The sequence below is a fragment of the Myxine glutinosa genome, chromosome 2 (assembly GCF_964187855.1).
Source record: "Myxine glutinosa chromosome 2, kmMyxGlut1.1, whole genome shotgun sequence".
Lineage (NCBI taxonomy): Eukaryota > Metazoa > Chordata > Myxini > Myxiniformes > Myxinidae > Myxine > Myxine glutinosa.
The window spans coordinates 227,856,569-227,876,203 of record NC_136262.1 but is presented as its reverse complement, the minus strand read 5'-3'; the positions used below and the strand labels follow the sequence as shown (position 1 = coordinate 227,876,203).

General features: G+C 43.2%; 1 protein-coding gene across 2 annotated transcripts; it reads left to right on the top strand.

Annotated features, from left to right (window-relative positions):
* Positions 1–25: 25 nt before the first annotated feature.
* Positions 26–17,666, top strand: KGD4 (alpha-ketoglutarate dehydrogenase subunit 4). Of its 2 annotated transcripts, none has more exons than XM_068106098.2 (4): positions 26–64; positions 991–1,036; positions 1,628–1,785; positions 17,492–17,666. In XM_068106098.2, exons 1-4 carry the CDS (start codon positions 41–43, stop codon positions 17,507–17,509), a joined length of 246 nt encoding a protein of 81 aa, XP_067962199.1. In that variant the 5' UTR covers positions 26–40; the 3' UTR covers positions 17,510–17,666. The 2 variants fall into 2 exon arrangements, with proteins under 2 accessions (XP_067962199.1, XP_067962198.1); XM_068106097.2 differs by having other exon boundaries at positions 991–1,057.
* Positions 17,667–19,635: the final 1,969 nt, after the last annotated feature.

Sequence of the window (19,635 nt, the reverse complement as noted above, 5' to 3'; positions counted from 1 at the left end):
TGACGTCATGATAAGGGCTGCCACTTCCGGGATCCGCACAATGGCGGCTGCAAGGGCGGTGCTGGTGAGTGTTTGCTGTGACCTCAGCTGATAGAACATGAATGTGGAGCATGTTGTGGTTATTTGTGTTCCGTGTCAGGCACACATCATGCTGTGGTACCTTTCCATGCAGTGTTTATCCGTATTTTCATCTTAACAGGAGCAAATAACCTCCAAGCTCTTCCTCGTACTTAATTGTATCAGTATTATATTAAGTATTTCGTTATCATTATCTCACTTTCTTGTTAGTGCGTATTTCTTAGTATTTTCTTCATATTACTTCGTAGTACAACAGCTAATTGTTTTTATATTTTAACGTCTTCAATTACAGCTGGTGTAATAACGACTAGTCAGTCTGTACTAATAGTAATAGTAATAATATTAATATCATCATCTTAAACCTTTATCACAAGTCTTGTGACCTCCTCTACTTTAATTTAAATAAATAAATAAATATATATATATATTTTGGTATACCCTACCCAAAGGTGGGGTATACATAGTCCTACTCTTACCCAATTTTTAGTGATTTTGTGTAAACTGGGCCAAACTTGCCCAGTATATTCTTTCCGACAACTACAAGTATAACCTTTCACGTGTCGTTTGTTTCAAGTCACTTAAAAATCTGCTTATTAGTCCCCGACCCGTTTCACCGGAGAGGACTGTAGTTTTGCTATCCGTCTGTCTCTTTCTGTCCGTCCCCCAGTGGTTTTCCAGACTTTTTTTTTTCCATACCCTTTGTCATATCCAACTGAAACTTGGTACATGGCTTTGAAACTCTTACATGAGCCTCGATCTTGTATACAAAGAAAAAACTCTCCAGTCTTTGTTGTTTTTGTCTCAAAGTTGCCAGTGTAGGTCATTCAGCTTTCTTGATCCATTGTTGGTGATTTGTATTTTATTTGCATGAGGCAGTGTGATTATAACAGTGATTGTATGTTGTTTTTGCAGATTGTAAAACAACATGTCCCTCTGATCAAATTCCCAAACAGAGAAGGTTTGTGCCAAAGCAATCAAAGTAAGATGGTTTGTATAAATTTTTAAGACTTCATTATGAGCCATTTATTGAAGACGTTTCAAGTCGCTTGGTATTGGGTGAATTTTGTGGAAAACTAAATATGTTTAACATCCAATGACACTTGATCTTGCAGGTGTCTTACGGAATGAAAAGTTAAAATTGCCGATGCTCATTTAAATAATGCTTAAGGTGCAGACAAGAAGACTATTTGAGTAATACTTCCGTGATGAATTTGGTTTAAAATTTTTGGGTGTTAATGTGGTGATGTTTGACAAATCACAATGAATACGAGCATCTGTTTCATTTTTAATGGGACAAGTTCCACCTTTTGTACATCCTGGCTTGGTTAATCTTTTATTTAATGTGCTTTGAGCAGGCAAGTCAACCTACATTATCACAGTGGGGTTTGGATATCTTACAGGAATGTAACCTGGTAAAGCTGAAAGTCAGTTACAATGTTAGGTACCTTGCCAAATTTGTGAAATAATATAAAAAGTTGTAGAATTTTATAATAAATAAGTTGTGGCATAATATTAGTCTGTGGTGGAGAATGTCCTTTTTGGTTTTCAGGAAAGGGCCTGGGAAGTGTCCTAGGCATGCAGTCCCCAGGACAACCACCAGATCCACACCAGCCTACTGGGAATTCTTATTCGATCGAGAGCAACTCTGCCCTCCCACTGAGATTCCATCGTAAACCCATTGATCCTGAGGAAATGGCATTCATCGAGGTGTGCCTTAGTTCGATACATATATTAACCACGTGAACGAATAATGCGATCGTTTGTATTTTGTTTGTTTTTACAGTGTGGCCCATAGTGCAATGCTGTCGAGAACAGTGTTTGTCTGTATGTTCCCACAAACGTACACCAATCAGAGCTGAGAATCTGGTCACATGACAGGGGACAGCGTTTAGTAACCATTACAGTTAAATATCTTACTAAAAGGAAATATAATAACCTGTGGACGTTTTGGGGTCCCAGCGGGTGTCGTAAGGTAGGTCGAAGGTTTCAGAAATTCTTCAATGCAATTATGATTTTGAAATGTGACGGACGGATCTTGCTCCCGAATCCGGCAGTGAACAGATAACGGTTCGCTGGTTTGATAATACTGTATATCAATACAATCATGATTTAACATTATATTTTGATATATGTACTAGCAACGGTACCCGCCCTACGGGCAGGGCTTCAATTGGGAGGCCCAAATGAAAAGGCTAAATATCAGAAATTGAAGGCTTTTTTTTCTTTTAAACGATTTATATAAACGTCCGTTAAATCTCGATCGGTGCAGCCGTTTGTGCGGCACCCGGGAAAAGAACGTCATGTGGGAGCAAGTATCAGCAGGATGTGGCAGTGTGGGAGTCCACGTTTGCACAGATCGGCTACACCGATCGCTGCACCGTGTGCTGCACAAATGGCTGCACTGATCGCTGCACGGCTGCATCGATCGGATGTGGCATGAAGGAGGATCTGCACTTCGGCATGAAGGAGGATCAGAAACGTGGACTCCCACACTGCCACAATTGCCACATCCTGCTGATACTTGCTCCCGCATGACGTTATTTTCCCGGGTGCCGCACAAACGGCTGCCACCGATCGAGATTTAACGGATGTTTATATAAATCGTTTAAAAGAAAAAAAGCCTTCAATTTCTGATATTTAGCGTTTTAATTTGGGCCTCCCAATTGAAGCCCCGCCCTTAGGGTGGGTACCGTTGCTAGTCATCACAATGGAAACATCGTCACAATGAACGTTATGCGAATGCGAATGTTATGCGGGAGTCCAAACCTGAGAATGCTGGCGACCAAAGCTGAAATAGGAAAAACTAAATAGCCTATTTTACTCCTGGAGATCCCAAGATTACCCACCCAAAATATCGTTGCGATCGGTTCAGCCGATTTTGCGGTACCTTCGAACGGCGGGCAGACAGACGGACGGACATTTGGTGAATTATAGTAAGATTAATACTATAGTATTGATTTGTGATTAGAATGATGAATGATGCTGTTTGGAATGAAAATATAGAGATATTGAGTTTAAAGCAGATTGAGGAAATGATGTAAGGGTTTCCAACCGTGACATTTGAGGATTCCCCATTTGCAGTTTCGCCATTGACTGGATATATCAACATTCAGACTGGGTACGTTTTTTGTGCAAGTCATTCACGAACCTGCTGTCAATGACTGACCTTTGACTGAAGGTGGCACAGGAATGTGAAATTTATTGGTTTATCGTTTGTCATTCGTGGTTTTTTTTTTTTTACCCAAGTCATTCACGAACCGGCTGTCCATGCCTGAAGTCCAAAAAAAATTAATACTTTGCTTACTGGTATCCCCTCCCAGGTCATACTATCCTCTTCAACTAAAGTATCAAACAAGCCCTGCTATGCCGTTATTACACTATCGGTGTTGTTTTAAAAGCATTTTGTTCCATAAAACTTGAACATAAGTTGCCAAACCTCCCAAACAGCAACAACATAGAATCGTCAGTGAAAATGTATCAAAAAATGTTGTTGTTTTTTTGGGGTTTTTTGTTCCACAGAAAATTTATGATAAACATTTTAAAATGAATTATATAAAATGTAGATGATGTATAGTATACACACACACACACACACACACACACACACACACACACACACACACACACACACACACACACACACACACACACACACACACACACACACACACAACATGTAAATAGCATTCTTCTCCCTGGCCCAGCTAGCATGAGACTTTACAGAAACATTTGGTTGTACATTCTCATGAGCTATTTTTTGGCCTTGAATGTCATCTTTCATGTTGTGGCACAAACAAAAGCATTCCTGTTCGTGGGTGAAGAAAATAAACATTTTGTCATTGGATCAGCATTCCGAGCCAGTTCTGTTATGCTGAAAAGGTTTCACTGGAATTGTTAACATTTCAGGAAAGCTGGAAAACCTGCCTCAATGTGGCAGCTTGACATGTTATTTATGTCATTTAAGTTGTATTTCATCAGCCATCATACTACTACTTCTACTACCACCATCACCTAAATTGATCCCATCTTATGGGGTCGTCCTTGTATGAAGTTTGCCACATGTACACAAACCATATTCCTCTCCATTATGGGCTGGCACTCCAGCATCAAAACTGTCTCTCCCCAATTCTGTAGAATCTAAATCTCTCAAAATTATTGGAATCTCCCTTGATGAGGCTGAATCACAGAGTCTATTGCTCTCACATCGTAGGCAGGTCGGTGGTCTCTCTGTTTTCTGCTGTCTATTCTCCAACATTGTTCCCTTCACTTAGTCCTTTGACCCTCTCCAGCAACTCCATGATGCATGGGTCCTCCCAGTATCTAGGATGCATGCGTTCTCCCAGTCTCCAGGATCCATGCGTTCTCCCAGTCTCCAGGATCCATGCGTTCTCCCAGTCTCCAGGATCCATGCGTTCTCCCAGTCTCCAGCATCCATGCGTTCTCCCAGTCTCCAGGATCCATGCGTTCTCCCAGTCTCCGGGATGCATGCGTTCTCCCAGTCTCCGGGATCCATGCGTTTTCCCAGTCTCCAGGATCCATGCGTTCTCCCAGTCTCCAGGATCCATGCGTTCCCCCAGTCTCCAGGATCCATGCGTTCCCCCAGTCTCCAGGATCCATGCGTTCCCCCAGTCTCCAGGATCCATGCGTTCTCCCAGTCTCCAGGATCCATGCGTTCTCCCAGTCTCCAGGATCCATGTGTTCTCCCAGTCTCCAGGATCCATGCGTTCTCCCAGTCTCCAGGATCCATGCGTTCTCCCAGTCTCCAGGATTCATGCGTTCTCCCAGTCTCCAGGATCCATGCGTTCTTCCAGTCTCCAGGATCCATGCGTTCTTCCAGTCTCCAGGATCCATGCGTTCTCCCAGTCTCCAGGATCCATGCGGTCTCCCAGTCTCCAGGATCCATGCGGTCTCCCAGTCTCCAGGATCCATGCGTTCTTCCAGTCTCCAGGATCCATGCGTTCTTCCAGTCTCCAGGATCCATGCGTTCTCCCAGTCTCCAGGATCCATGCGTTCTCCCAGTCTCCAGGATCCATGCGTTCTCCCAGTCTCCAGGATCCATGCGTTCTCCCAGTCTCCAGGATCCATGCGTTCTCCCAGTCTCCAGGATCCATGCGTTCTCCCAGTCTCCAGGATCCATGCGTTTTCCCAGTCTCCAGGATCCATGCGTTCTCCCAGTCTCCAGGATCCATGCGTTCTCCCAGTCTCCAGGATCCATGCGTTCTCCCAGTCTCCAGGATCCATGTGTTCTCCCAGTCTCCAGGATTCATGCGTTCTCCCAGTCTCCAGGATCCATGCGTTCTTCCAGTCTCCAGGATCCATGCGTTCTTCCAGTCTCCAGGATCCATGCGTTCTCCCAGTCTCCAGGATCCATGCGTTCTCCCAGTCTCCAGGATCCATGCGTTCTCCCAGTCTCCAGGATCCATGCGTTCTTCCAGTCTCCAGGATCCATGCGTTCTTCCAGTCTCCAGGATCCATGCGTTCTTCCAGTCTCCAGGATCCATGCGTTCTCCCAGTCTCCGGGATCCATGCGTTCTCCCAGTCTCCGGGATCCATGCGTTCTCCCAGTCTCCGGGATCCATGCGTTCTCCCAGTCTCCGGGATCCATGCGTTCTCCCAGTCTCCGGGATCCATGCGTTCTCCCAGTCTCCGGGATCCATGCGTTCTCCCAGTCTCCGGGATCCATGCGTTCTCCCAGTCTCCGGGATCCATGCGTTCTCCCAGTCTCCGGGATCCATGCGTTCTCCCAGTCTCCGGGATCCATGCGTTCTCCCAGTCTCCGGGATCCATGCGTTCTCCCAGTCTCCGGGATCCATGCGTTCTCCCAGTCTCCGGGATCCATGCGTTCTCCCAGTCTCCGGGATCCATGCGTTCTCCCAGTCTCCGGGATCCATGCGTTTTCCCAGTCTCCGGGATCCATGCGTTCTCCCAGTCTCCGAGATCCATGCGTTCTCCCAGTCTCCGGGATCCATGCGTTCTCCCAGTCTCCAGGATCCATGCGTTCTCCCAGTCTCCAGGATCCATGCGTTCTCCCAGTCTCCAGGATCCATGCGTTCTCCCATTCTCCAGGATCCATGCGTTCTCCCAGTCTCCAGGATCCATGCATTCTCCCAGTCTCCAGGATGCATGTGTTCTCTCAGTAACCTCCTCCTTGTTATACCTCCAAAATCCAGGCTCATTGCTTGCCCCAGCTCTTCAATTCCTTTCCTTTCTCGTCTATGGAACCACCTTCCAGATACTTCTGTCTCGCTCTTCCCTCCAGAGCTTCAAACAGGCAGTGCACCACCACCTTATATCATCCCCTATCCTGACCCATGATATATATTGCCTCCATTAACCCTTACTAACCCAACCATCCTACTTGATGATTCCAGTGTTTCCTCCCCTATTTTATGCCTTAGACTATGCTGAGGCATAAAACTAGAGCAAGGTGGCCATTGGCATTATGTTTTTGGGTTGTCCATGCGTCTGTCTGTCCTTCCATATGGGCTAAACCTTGTTTTTCTCAGCAACCACGTCCGATTGAGACAAAACTTTGAGGGTAAGATTGACACCCATGTATAATGTTTTTGTGACGATTGTGATGTCGTAGGTCACGTGGTATGGCAGCCATATTGGATTAAACTCAAATAATTAAACTCAATGAGGACTCATTTCCTCCCACCCCCCAACCCCCCTATCCTTCCCACGCCACCTCCCCCCAAGCCCTCTCCCTCCCACACATCTCCCTGCTCTTAAATGTTGTGTGCTCTCAAGTGTTTGCGTGCTTCCCATTCTCTTGTCTTCCGCTCCCTCTTTTTATATATTTTGTTTGTCTGGTTGATTTGTTTGTGAAGTAAATGTCAGCTCTTTCACGAGACTCGATTCAGTATACAAAAAAAAAAAAAAATTTAAAAATTCTTTCTCGGAAACCGCTGATTGGAAAAATTTGAAGCTTCTCTCATTGTCAAGTACTCCAAATGTGGAGCAAAATCATGATCCTCGGTGAAGTGGTGTACCAACCATAAATGTTTTAATCGAACACCTTATCCTAAAAATCTGAAATTGCAAGCACATGACCAATTTATATTGAAATAGTAAATTTATGACATCATAGGTCACATGGTTTGGCAGCCATATTGGATTTAACCTAAAAACTTTTTTAAAACATCTTCGCCCAAACCAACAAAACAATCGACTCAAAACTTTACCTCTGTCATCGACTAGGCATGGCGATTAAAAGTTGATTACAAAAACGTCATCGGTCACATTGTGTGGTAGCCTTATTAGATTGAAGGAAAATTTAAAATAATTATATCTCAGAAACCGCTTACCCTATCGATTTGAAACTCCACAAATATCATCTAACACCATTTCTGCATTTACTTTGAAAATTATGACATCGTAGGTCACGTGGTTTGGAAGCCATCTTGGATAGAAAAACGAACCTTATCCAATCAGCACGAAACTTTGCAAACGTGATCTCTGACCCATAATATGCAGAGTTTACATTTTGATGTCGTATGTCATGTGGTTTGGCAGCCATATTAGCTTGAAAGCCAATATTTTTATAAAAATTCCTTCTCTGAAACCGCTTCACCAATCTATATGAAGCCTGTCTTGTCTGGTAAAAATGTGATACTTGAAAACAGCTGAAGGGATTTAAATCAAACTTGTTTATTTTTAGGACAGTGAACGAGGGCATCCAGCCATTGTCACGGGCAGGGCCTAGGCGGGGGCATATTGGCGACACAGTCGCATTGCTCGAGTTCTTCTTTCCTTTCCTTTCCCCTTTCCTGTTTGTTTATCTCCTTGCCGGTTGCCCAATTGTTGTGATGCCTTTACCCCACTGTCAATTTAACCTTGCTCTTCCATATGATTCTCTTATAGAAAAAATAATACAGTATTTCACAAAATGGCTGGCTACATCTAACGTTGAAGTGTAACTGGTTTTGGCACGAAGTTGGAATTTTGACAGGGTGCCAGTGATAACCTACTCTTTCCAAAGGACACCGTGGGATCTTTAACATCCACCAACTAATGCACACATATGGGATGTCCAGCTGAATATCCATCTGAAGGATAACACACTCCGTGTTGCAACTCCCTGCCAACAAACCGCCAATCTGACCATTTATAGTTGCGTCAGGAATCGAATTCTGACTAAACGTATGAAAGGTTGAAGGTGGATAAACCAACGATGACTTAATGCAAAGGCATGTGCATTTAACACTTCTGCCACATCCTGTTGGACAAGTCAAACAGAAAACCAAATAACTGCATTGGAGTCATCAGAAGGAACCCAAAGAGGTAAAGAGCAGAGATTAAATCATCGGAGGAACTGGATAGGATTTGGGGTTCAGCCGCTACTCCACTACCCTCAAAGTCCATCCAGGTGCAGTCAAGTGAGCCTTACAGAAAACTTTCTGTGAGAATTCAATTCTCATGAGACATATAGATAAAGAAGAGAGAAATGAAGAGTAAAACAGATGAAAGAAAAGAAAAAGCAAGAATAGAACGAATAGAGAAATGTGACGAAGAAAAAAAAATGTGAAAGGAACAAAGATGCCGGGAAGAACCCGGATAGATAGATTTCAGCAGTTCCTCTCCAGGCTCAAATGCAGCAACAGGTACAAGCTACCAGAGGTCCGTCAGCAGGGAAGCACAGTCCACACAGCATCAGGATATGGTACAAACACAATCAAATTGAAAACCAAACTGCATTGGAGTCATCAGAAGGAACCCGAATAAGTAAAGAGCAAAGATGGAGTCATCAGGAGGAACCTGGATAAGATTCGGGTTTCAGGCGCTACTGCCCAACCCTCGAGTGAGGCATCAAACAGGTTATCTCATTTTGTCTTTGATCCTACATTAATCTTCATCGTAAGAAGTTATAATGTTATTTTTCTTTGGTCTTGCCAGTAAAAGTTTCAATCTCATTTGTGGAGGAGCAAAATTGTTTGTCAAGATGCTATATGTACTGCATCTATTTTCTGTTCTAGAATGAGCTATTAGTCCTTGAGCCAGACCAAAAGTAATGCTCCGGCGGGGGGAGTAATTCTCATTATGATTTTCCATTAGACCAATGTCTCAAGTGTCAGAAAAGGTGTGATGCACATCTGAGAACGGTAGCTTAGTGCCCGGATGGACGCCATCTTTGAAACCACCCAGCTCGAAAATGCCCATTTGGTGGGGTACATTGTTGCATGTGTATCTGGACTTCTATACTAGCTATCGATGTGCGGTTGACGACTAAATATACGTCCGATGTGTACCGTCTAAATAAAAAATAATATGAAGCATTTTGTTTTAGATTAATTATTATAAAAATCAATTATCGAAAAAAAATCATATATTTTTCAATATTTTATTATTAGACTTGTACTTTTTTTAGTGAAACAACACTGGTATGATTTTCCAAATTATGCATTGTGCTACACCGTTTATCTGTCTATAAAAATAACTCAAAAACTAAAACATATCATCCACCACGAGTTTACAACAAATAAATGTAAAGAGGCATAAAATGACTTAGGCCGCCGCTGGCATTATCTATTCTGACGATAACGCAAGTTAGGAATGTCGTACGGAGAGGATTTTAACACCATACGATATCTAATAAGCAGGCGGAAATTGTTACATAGGAAATCTGCACTTTGGTGGCCATCTTGGATTTCAAAATGGCCGCCAATTATATTAATTATTCATTACTAGAGTTTGGAAAGACGTATGGAGCTGATTTTAACACCATACGATGTATATTCCTAATAAGCAAGCGGAGGTATCATAGAACATGTCATGTTTTAGTCAAATAACACTGGTATGATCTTCCAAATTATACATTTTGCTAAACCGTTTATCTGTCTATAAAGATTTTCAGGCAATTTGGCCTGCATTATAATAGAGAACAACATATGCTATACAATATACAGTGCACACAAAGTTAATCATCAGAGTCGCCATCAGAGTCATTGGCATCCTGAGCCACGATAGCATCATCCTGCACCATGTTGGAGCATCCCTGCAGCTTACACACAACAGTGCACTTCAACCCATTCAGTATGCAGGAGCAATCTGACGGTCGACACGTCCTTCTGCATGTGCATGAGATGAGATTCAAGACGACATCTGGAGCTGGTAGACCCGCCATCCATCGGATTGTGAGCGAACCGCCATCATCGAGTTCCCAACCATGTCCTGCTGATGGTGTTGGGACGTCTGGTAGGTTTTCAAGGCTGCGTCGCCAGATAGCCGCCTGATAGTTGGCCCTAAGCGTATGCTGCATCAAGGAGTCTTCACAAGGCGGCAATTGTCCAGATTCGATCTGGCCCTTCTTTGCACAGAACATGTGATAACGGAGCGAATTAACACCGACGATCTTCGTGTTCTTGGCGTACAGCTGACACGTGAAGGCCTGAATGCTATTGAAGACGTCTGTTGGTACATTCCACGAAGATCCCAGATCTGTGAATGCTTGAAGATACAGCTCATTCGCTTGCACAAGCTTCAAAGCCTTTATCTTTCCTTGGCTAGCCAGAGCACTCACAGTGTCACACCCGCTCCATGCATGAAGCCCTGGCAATGCACTGCAAACTCCAGACCCTAATACCGCAGCCAACTTTCCAACGTCGATCATTCTGACTCGAACCTTTGTTCCTCGTCTGATGAAGAGCTGACTATCGATGGTTCTGCTGAGATGAAGACTGATGATCAGAACGTCGGTGTCATCTGCCACTAAGATGATCGTCTTGTAGTGGGTAGCGGCGTGCTTTGCGTGGAGAAACATACGCGTGTCTGCTTCCTCGTGGCTACATTCGAGTGCTTACACCAACTTCCACCTATCGCGGGTCAGTACCAGACATTTTTCACCACAGGTGACATACAGTGTTCTGTTGCCTAGCTTTTCGCGATTTGTTTCATGTTTCCACGACTCCGCCAGAAACACAACCAGTTTCTCCTTTGTCTGGCTGCAAGCAAGGAGATGCCGCCAGTTCATGATTTTGTGTGCGGGTCTGATCTCGCTGAAACTGATGCCTTCATTTGAACCGCGGTTCACACGCTCAGCTGCTTTGATGGATTCTTCTGTGTATGTGTCAAAGACAACATCGATGCGCTCACTGCCTTGACCAGCGTGAAGCGCTGCAGCAAGGATGCGGTCAGATAGTTCTTCGAACGTGTCGTTCTCGCCATGCATCTTTTGTATGAGAGCCATCGCATCAATTATTGTTGCACTTCGCTTGTCAACGTTCTCGGCTGCTTCCACAAGACCTTCCATGTGTTTCGCAAGTGCAGCTTTGTTCGTTTTTTTCATTGACCCTTTCACGCTCAAGCTGAAGTGATGACATGATGTTCAGAGCTTCTCTGAGGATTTCTTGCACTGTTGCCATATCTGTGGCAGGCGCGTTTATAGTCCGGCAGGTAGCCAACTACATCTTCCGTCACCTGAACACGATCTCTAGTCATGATGTTGAAACCAGTCCACGAACTGATTGTCTGGTCGCATGGTTCCAGCATGCGAGTCATAATCCATACGTGATTTCGGCGCTGCGCAAGGGATGTTGCGCCTGCAAGAGTGTCAGAAAGATCTGCAGGCTTGATTGCAGGTGGGCCCTCTCGTTTCCCACCGCTGTATATTGGAACTAAATCGCTGGATGACGGGATAGATCGCTTCTTATCTGCTTTGGATACTGCCGATGGAGGTTGGGGCGGCAAACACGACTGCGACTTCGGTTGGACGATGATACCGTTGACGCGATGCGATGTTCCGCCACCACTCAGCGATTCCTCTAGCCTGTCGATGTTATCGAATGCTAATACAGTCGGGACCGAAGGGTGCACATGTGACGGAAGTGGTACTGTATCTTTCTCCACACTTGCTAATTTGTCTATGCATAGCGCTGTCTCGATTTCTTCCAGAACTGTGTACGAACATCCGTGCCCGAGTCGATTCAATATTCTGATGACCTCTGTATTACCGGTGAGCGTTTTCATGGCCCACGGAAGTAGGACATGCTTCGATGTTCTGATGGTACCCCGGTGTACAGCATTGATGATATCTTGAGCCATCGACCATACCAGTGTGTCGGCACGCGCAGAGCTACCCCCACTCCCGCAAATCAAAGTATGCAGAAATACACGAAGAGAATCTGGTATCTTCACGTAATCTGAAGTGAGTTCTGCTGGCTGAGGCGGCCAACGTTCATTGTAATGAGCATCTTTGATCTGGTGTCGCAGTGAAGTAGCTGCACGCACAATGTTACTTTCACCGTCCGTTCGTTCAAATGCTTTCACTTCTGCTTTCAGGTTTACGCACTCTGCAGCAATCTCTCGCTTTGTCAGATTATCGGGCATCAAGTATACACGGTGTTTCACATTGAAGAAGATGAGCGATTCTCCAAACTCTCTTTGTAATGTGCGCTGCAGATTCTTCTTGATGGAGTCACGAACATCAACTGAAAATGTATCTGAAGACAGGATATCTGTTGCAACATCAACTATTGGAACAATCCTCGGGTTCAAGAACAAGTCAGTGCGAATGAAATTGAATATACATCGTATCATTTCTTTTTTCTCGATATTATCTTCAACTAGGGCATTGCCCGTACGTGGGTGCCCGTTCCGTGGCCAAAAAAAAAAAAAAACGCTACCCGTACGCTCTACCCCGCCCGTACGCCCGTAAACAAAAAAAGCAACGCTCTTCGCTTCCGCCCTTCGCTCTGACTGAATTGGGAGAAATAATGCGCATAAGAAATCGAATTACGTACCGTAATGGCGGTCAGCTCGTAACGCGCTCAGCTCCGCTCGTCTCACATCGGCCACGCCTACGCAACAGAGCGTTCTGTGATTGGCTGCCGGAAGATAAGTCGTCACTGTCCGGAAGTTCGCAAATCGCAGTTAGGATGAATCGTTTTAATTTAATCGCAGTTTGAATTCGTTTTAAAACATAGTTTAACGGCAACATAGTTGAAAAGCCTTGCCTTGCTGCAAACAGCTGCTGCAAACAACAACAACATGGAAGGCTGCACTGTCCGGAAGTTGGCATATCGCAGTTACGATTATTTTAGTGTTAATGGCCAATTATTCAATTAGCGCCAACGTATTTTGGCTGTTTGCAATTTAATCGCAAGGAAAAGTAGAAAGAGAAGAGGGAAAAAAAGAAAAGCCTTGCATTAACGCATTAACGCTTGCATTGCATTAACGGTTCGGCACACGTGATAGCTCGCTGCTCTCTGATTGGTTGAAGCGTTTTTTGGACATAGCTCGGTAGGTACTTGTCCGATTAATTACAAACCTTGAAAAGGCACATCCTCGGGTCCCCAGCAATATACCTGGCAAGTTTCAAGTATATCGGACCCGTGGTTGTCGAGAAACAGCGGTCACAGACACACAGACACACAGACAGACACACAGAGATTGCTGGAATTATAGATAGATGTCAGTTTCTACTTGAGGTTTTTGGGGCCGTGTGTAGTTTCTATAGCAGGAGAAGTGGTAGTGAGCCTCAGCTGCAACCATATCTCGTGTAGTCAATGCCAAAACTCTCTCATCATTGCGAGCTGTCGCAGCATCTCTTATTGTCTTATCTGCTCGAAGTTCAACAGCCAAGACAACTGTTTCACGGGTACGACTGCCTTTTATGAATTTTGAAGCACGCTGGCAAAAAATGCATTTATCATCGTAGACCGTTGAAGTTGATCCTGTCTCTTCCCGTGATGATCGCCGTCGCACCGCATCGCCAGTATCAACTGAAGAACTTCTAGCTGCATTGGTCAAAGTAGCTAGGTGGTTTTTGTGAGTGAAGTCTGATCTACAAGCCCTATGGTATAATATTGGAATATTAGGAAGTTCAACTGCGCCTTCTTGGACTAGCTTTAGAATTGGATAAAAGTTTCTAACTGCGGCTGCGTCACACAATGTCTTCCAAGAACTGTTGCCCGCTGCCTTGCTTAGTTCAGAGAGTGGCGACTTCTTGCTGCACAGGATGCACGTTCCGGACTCAGGTTCAATCTTCGCCCGTTTCGCCTCGACACCGGCCATCTCAGCTGAAAGAACAAAAAGACTGACGTTAGATTACTCCGATATCCGAAAAGCTCGCCAGCTTACATAGACATACTCATCCAAGTCAGTGAACATGTTAGATGGCGCCACAATACAACTCTATAATAGAGTTGTATGTGGCGCCATCTAACATGTTCACTTTTAGTTCTTAAGCCACCCACCCCCCCCCCCCCCCCTCAGAAATTAATCAGGTCACCGCAACAAATCTCAGACTGAGATATAGAATATAGAATATAGATATAGAATAGACTGACGTCACTTTCGGCACTGGGTTCTGTGGGTTGATTATCGGCGGGAAATTCCAACTGACATAGTTTCGGTTTGTGGAAAGTGCATGCCTTTTCATATATTTTTTGTGTACACTCGTGGTGGATGATATGTTTTAGTTTTTGAGTTATTTTTATAGACAGATAAACGGTGTAGCACAATGCATAATTTGGAAAATCATACCAGTGTTGTTTCACTAAAAAAAGTACAAGTCTAATAATAAAATATTGAAAAATATATGATTTTTTTTCGATAATTGATTTTTATAATAATTAATCTAAAACAAAATGCTTCATATTATTTTTTATTTAGACGGTACACATCGGACGTATATTTAGTCGTCAACCGCACATCGATAGCTAGTATAGAAGTCCAGATACACGTGCAACAATGTACCCCACCAAATGGGCATTTTCGAGCTGGGTGGTTTCAAAGATGGCGTCCATCCGGGCACTAAGCTACCGTTCTCAGATGTGCATCACACCTTTTCTGACACTTGAGACATTGGTCTAATGGAAAATCATAATGAGAATTACTCCCCCCGCCGGAGCATTCACTTCAAAATATGGCCGGTTGGCTCAAGGACTATATTATTTACTTGCTATGTCTGGGTGAGAAATGTATGTATTGTATTGGAGCACAAGTTATTGGTGCGCTTGTACGAAGGAAATATTGAAGGAATTTAAGGAATATGGAGGTAGGGGAATCGAGGTTGAGTATGGGTTGTGGAAATTGATCGAGCGGGGTCAAAGTTAGACTCGAACAACACAGCAGCTACACTGAGCTCTGGTGAGATGCTTCTCCGGGTTAGGTCATGCAAGGGGCCACCACTGAAACCCAGCATGTTACTTCCACTCAATCACAGTTCCAGGGATAGGGTTAACCAGTAGAGCTGATTTGTAAAGTAGACATTCACCCGCGTGTGAATGCACACGCATGCTCCACGATCACTCTGACTCTTGTGCAAAATTTTACCTGTACCATAACGTTACAGAAAAAGGTGTGATGCTGAAATATCCTGGCTCTGCATACAACTCTTGTGCAGTATTCCAGATATGTCTTCGTGCTCAAAGGTCTTTAAGCATACCGATGCTCCCAAACAAAGTATATTGGGTCAAAGACTGTAATGAGGCCTTACCTAAGGTGTTATATCCATGCAGGCTGCTCATCTTTTTATAGCTAAGGCCTGCTTACACAAGCACATACTCATTAACTAGAGGGCAGCTTAAGTACATTAATACTTGAACTAAGACTTTATGCAACCAGGCAAGTCATTGGAGCAATTTGTGACACGACTAATTGTGATCTGTCATCTTGCTAAATTGGAGTTGCAGCCATTCCCATGGTTGTATACCAATATACGTTGATTAGAATAAACCAATCAATAGAATGTTTTTACTTCCACAAGCTTAGCAGGTTTAAACGAGCACTTTTACGTCTTTGTGGCCTCCCTATGTGATTGCAGTTGAAAGCCGTTTGGTGAGAATTTTTTTTTTTTTGAGAAAATGCCCTTTAAAGGTCCACAGACACGGAATCTCACTCAAAATGCATTTGATGTCATCCAAATGAGTCTTTTTATGGTGAATTCAAATATGGCATTGACTTTTTGTTATATTCACTCTGAAACATTAAAAATGAAAGAAAACCGAACCACTTGGGAACGCCCCTAAAAATTCTGCCCCATACCTCAAAGCCGATGACGTAATCCATGTGACGTCACCTCCAGAACGCAGCCTGCTCGCAAGCACGCTCCACGTGCATTTGCTTGATACAAATCAAATACTTATTTTAACTCCAATTTACATTCTGTTTCCACTTTTAGTGAGAAGTAGGGGTCTGTGAAACCATTCATAAACTTTATTTGGTGCAAATCGGATAATTTTTAGCCGAGTTACCTCAGACCGTGAGTTGTTAATTATTTAATTCACCCATAGTTGAATATGTGCAGGCCGCTCCACGGAGCAACCTTGCGGGCTTGTTTTAACTCAAATTTACATTCTCTTTCCACTTTTAGTGAGAAGTAGGGGTCTGTGAAACCATTCATTAACTTTATTTGGTGCAAATCGGATAATATTTAGCCAAGTTACCTCAGACCGTGAGTTGTTAATTATTTAATTCACCCATAGTTGAATATGTGCAGGCCGCTCCACGGAGCAACCTTGCGGGCTTGTTTTAACTCAAATTTACATTCTGTTTCCACTTTTAGTGAGAAGTAGGGGTCTGTGAAACCATTCATAAACTTTATTTGGTGCAAATCAGATAATTTTTAGCCGAGTTACCTCAGACCGTGAGTTGTTAATTATTTAATTCACCCATAGTTGAATATGTGCAGGCCGCTCCATGGAGGAACCTTGCGGGCTTGTTTTAACTCAAATTTACATTCTCTTTCCACTTTTAGTGAGAAGTAGGGGTCTGTGAAACTATTCATAAACTTTATTTGGTGCAAATCGGATAATTTTTAGCCGAGTTACCTCAGACCGTGAGTTGTTATTTATATAATTCGCCCATAGTTGAATAGTTGAATATGTGCAGGCCGCTCCACGGAGCAACCTTGCGGGCTTATCAACGAGGCGAGGCATGACACATGTGTCTCGGCATACCTCAGATCAAGATCAAGCAAATCAAAAGTAGAGTACGTACAAATTACACGGAACGGATCGCGGGCCGAAGCATAGCGAATCGAGATGGCATGGACTTCGTTCTGGAGATGACGTCACCGGTCACGTGACCTGCGGTTCGCTGAACTCCACTTTTTTGAGGGGCGGGGCATAGCAAGTTGTGAAAAACACTACAAATGTTCAAAATATTGGTCTAATTATCGCGTTGTTGATTTAAAAAAAGAAACATGGGTGATTTCCTCACTAGGAAGGTCAAGTTAATATATAAATAACCAGAAACTTTTGAATTACATGGGACCTTTAATGAGCATTGCTATGTTTCTATAAATCTGTCACCCTTTTGCTTTTCCCTCTAGGTTTATGGCATTATCAGTACACATAGTTTGATTAAGTTGTTTGTTTATTTATTAGTTTTGTAAGTGCATAATTGATCACATGATCTCTCTGCCCACCCTTCTACACCAATGGTATGTAAAATTGTTTTGTTTCCGCAGCGAGGAGGCCCAGAGTGATCGCTGCCTGGTTTGCGAGAGTGGACTCAACAAAGGCAAACAATGTGCTACTCAAGCACACGTTTTGTTTACCAAGTTGTATATATATAACAATTGTACAGGCTCAGCATGTGAACTACCTCATGCTGTTCAAAATAAAATATTTCTTTATATCTTTGCCTCTGGCCAACGTGGCTTCCTCATTGGTGTTAGTATTCTTGGAGGGTCATTTCTACTATTTGCAACTGTCTCCAGATGTCCTTTTATGACATTTTGGCATCTACTTGGTGGACCACATACTCGTTGGGCTATTTCAGGATTGCACAAGGGCAACGATAGATCGAATTCTAACCAGGTGGTGCTAACAGTCATGAGAGCCTAGCCCATGCAGAAATCTAATGGCGATGCTAAACTGTAGGTGTATTTTTGTCAAACACGACAAAAATTATGACAACTTCACACATGAAAAGCATTTGATTGTAAAACCAGTGGCAATACTATATCGTGGATCATACTGTTAACAGAGCGTTAGTGCTACCAAAGCAGTTTCTTGGTGAGGCTTACACTGGGTGGTTTGCCATTGCCTTTAACAGGTATTGAGTTTTCAGAAAGAAATTGGGAGATAACGGGGGAAAGGAGAGAGCACAATCCGCTGGCTCAATCTGGTAGAGCATCCAGATGTCTGCACCTGTCCATACTGCCAGCACTTGTGCAGAGTTATCTGAGTTCTCTCACGCTCTCACTGATCCACCATACTGTCTCCTATCCCCCTTTTCACTGCTTCTATGGTCTCTGATTTTGCTGTCACTGAATATTATTTGCACTTCTTCGTCTACTGTATTTTTCCCTCTGCTACTACATTATCCCTGCCACATTATCCCTGAAGATTTTTCAAGTATATTGGTTGGTTGCACTTGTTATTCTGTCTGTCTGCCTGTTTGTTTGTCACTGGCCTACAGGTCACAATTCTAAACCAATCGTCATGAAACTTCACCAAATTGAGCCTTACTATTCAGCATGAGGGTTCAGGTCGTCACACTTGAGAAGCCAATTGATTTTGAGGTCAAAGGTCATCTAGAGGTCGAATTTCTAAAATCGCCATTTTTTATCCGATTGACTTGAATATTGAACAGCATTTGCACATTGAGTCATTAAATAGGGAAACCAACTATTTTGAGGTCAAAGGTCATACAACTCGAGGCCAAACTTCCAAAATAATATATTTTCATCTGAAAACTCATCAATTTTCATCAGATTAACTTGAAAATTTAACAGCATTTGCATGGTGCCTCACTGAATTGAGAAACCAACTATTTTTGAACTCAAAAGGTCAAAGGTCAACTCGAGGTCAAACTTCCCAAATCATCAATTTTCATCTAAAAAATCGGCATTTTTCATCCTGTTGATGCCAGTTTTGATCAAGATCATCAATTTTAATCTTGATGAAATGGACAATTTGATGGATCAATGGTAACCTTTTTTGGGGGGAGGGTGGGTGCAGTTTGCAAGTATCGTGCTCTGCATGACATCTTGTTACTTGCAAAATCGAAGATTTTTCAAGTATATTGGTCGGTTGCGTTTGTTATTCTGTCTGTTTGTCACCGGCGTACCGGTCATAATTCTAAACCGATCGTCACAAAACTTCACCAAGTTGTAGAGGTCGTCACAATTGAGAAGCCTATTGATTTTGAGCTCGAAGGTCACCTGGTGGTCAAATTTCTATAATCGCCATTTTTAATCAGATTGACTTGAAAATTGAACAGCATTTGCATATTGCCTCACTGAATTGGGAAACGTACTATTTTTAGGTCAAAAGGTCAAAGGTCAACTTGAGGTCAAACTTCCAAAATCAATTTCCATCTGAAAAACAATCAATTTCCATCTGATTGACTTGAAAATAGAACAGCATTTGCATATCGAATCACTAAATAGGAAAACCAACTATTTTTGAGGTCAAAGGTCAACTCAAGGTCAAACTTCCAAAATCATCAATTTTCATCTGAAAAACCATTAGTTTTTATCCAATTGAATTGAAAATTAAACAGCATTTGCACGTTGTCAGTGAACAGGGAAACCAACTTTTTGAGGTCAAAAGGTCAAAGGTCAAACTTCCAAAATCTATTTTCATCTGAAAAATCATCAATTTT

Excerpts from the sequence above, each read along its gene's own strand:
- KGD4 (XM_068106097.2), top strand. The coding sequence starts at position 41 with ATGGCGGCTGCAAGGGCGGTGCTG. Across the intron at positions 65-990 it reads CGGCTGCAAGGGCGGTGCTG|ATTGTAAAACAACATGTCCC; the intron begins GTGAGTGTTTGC and ends TTGTTTTTGCAG. Across the intron at positions 1,058-1,627 it reads TTTGTGCCAAAGCAATCAAA|GAAAGGGCCTGGGAAGTGTC; the intron begins GTAAGATGGTTT and ends TTTGGTTTTCAG.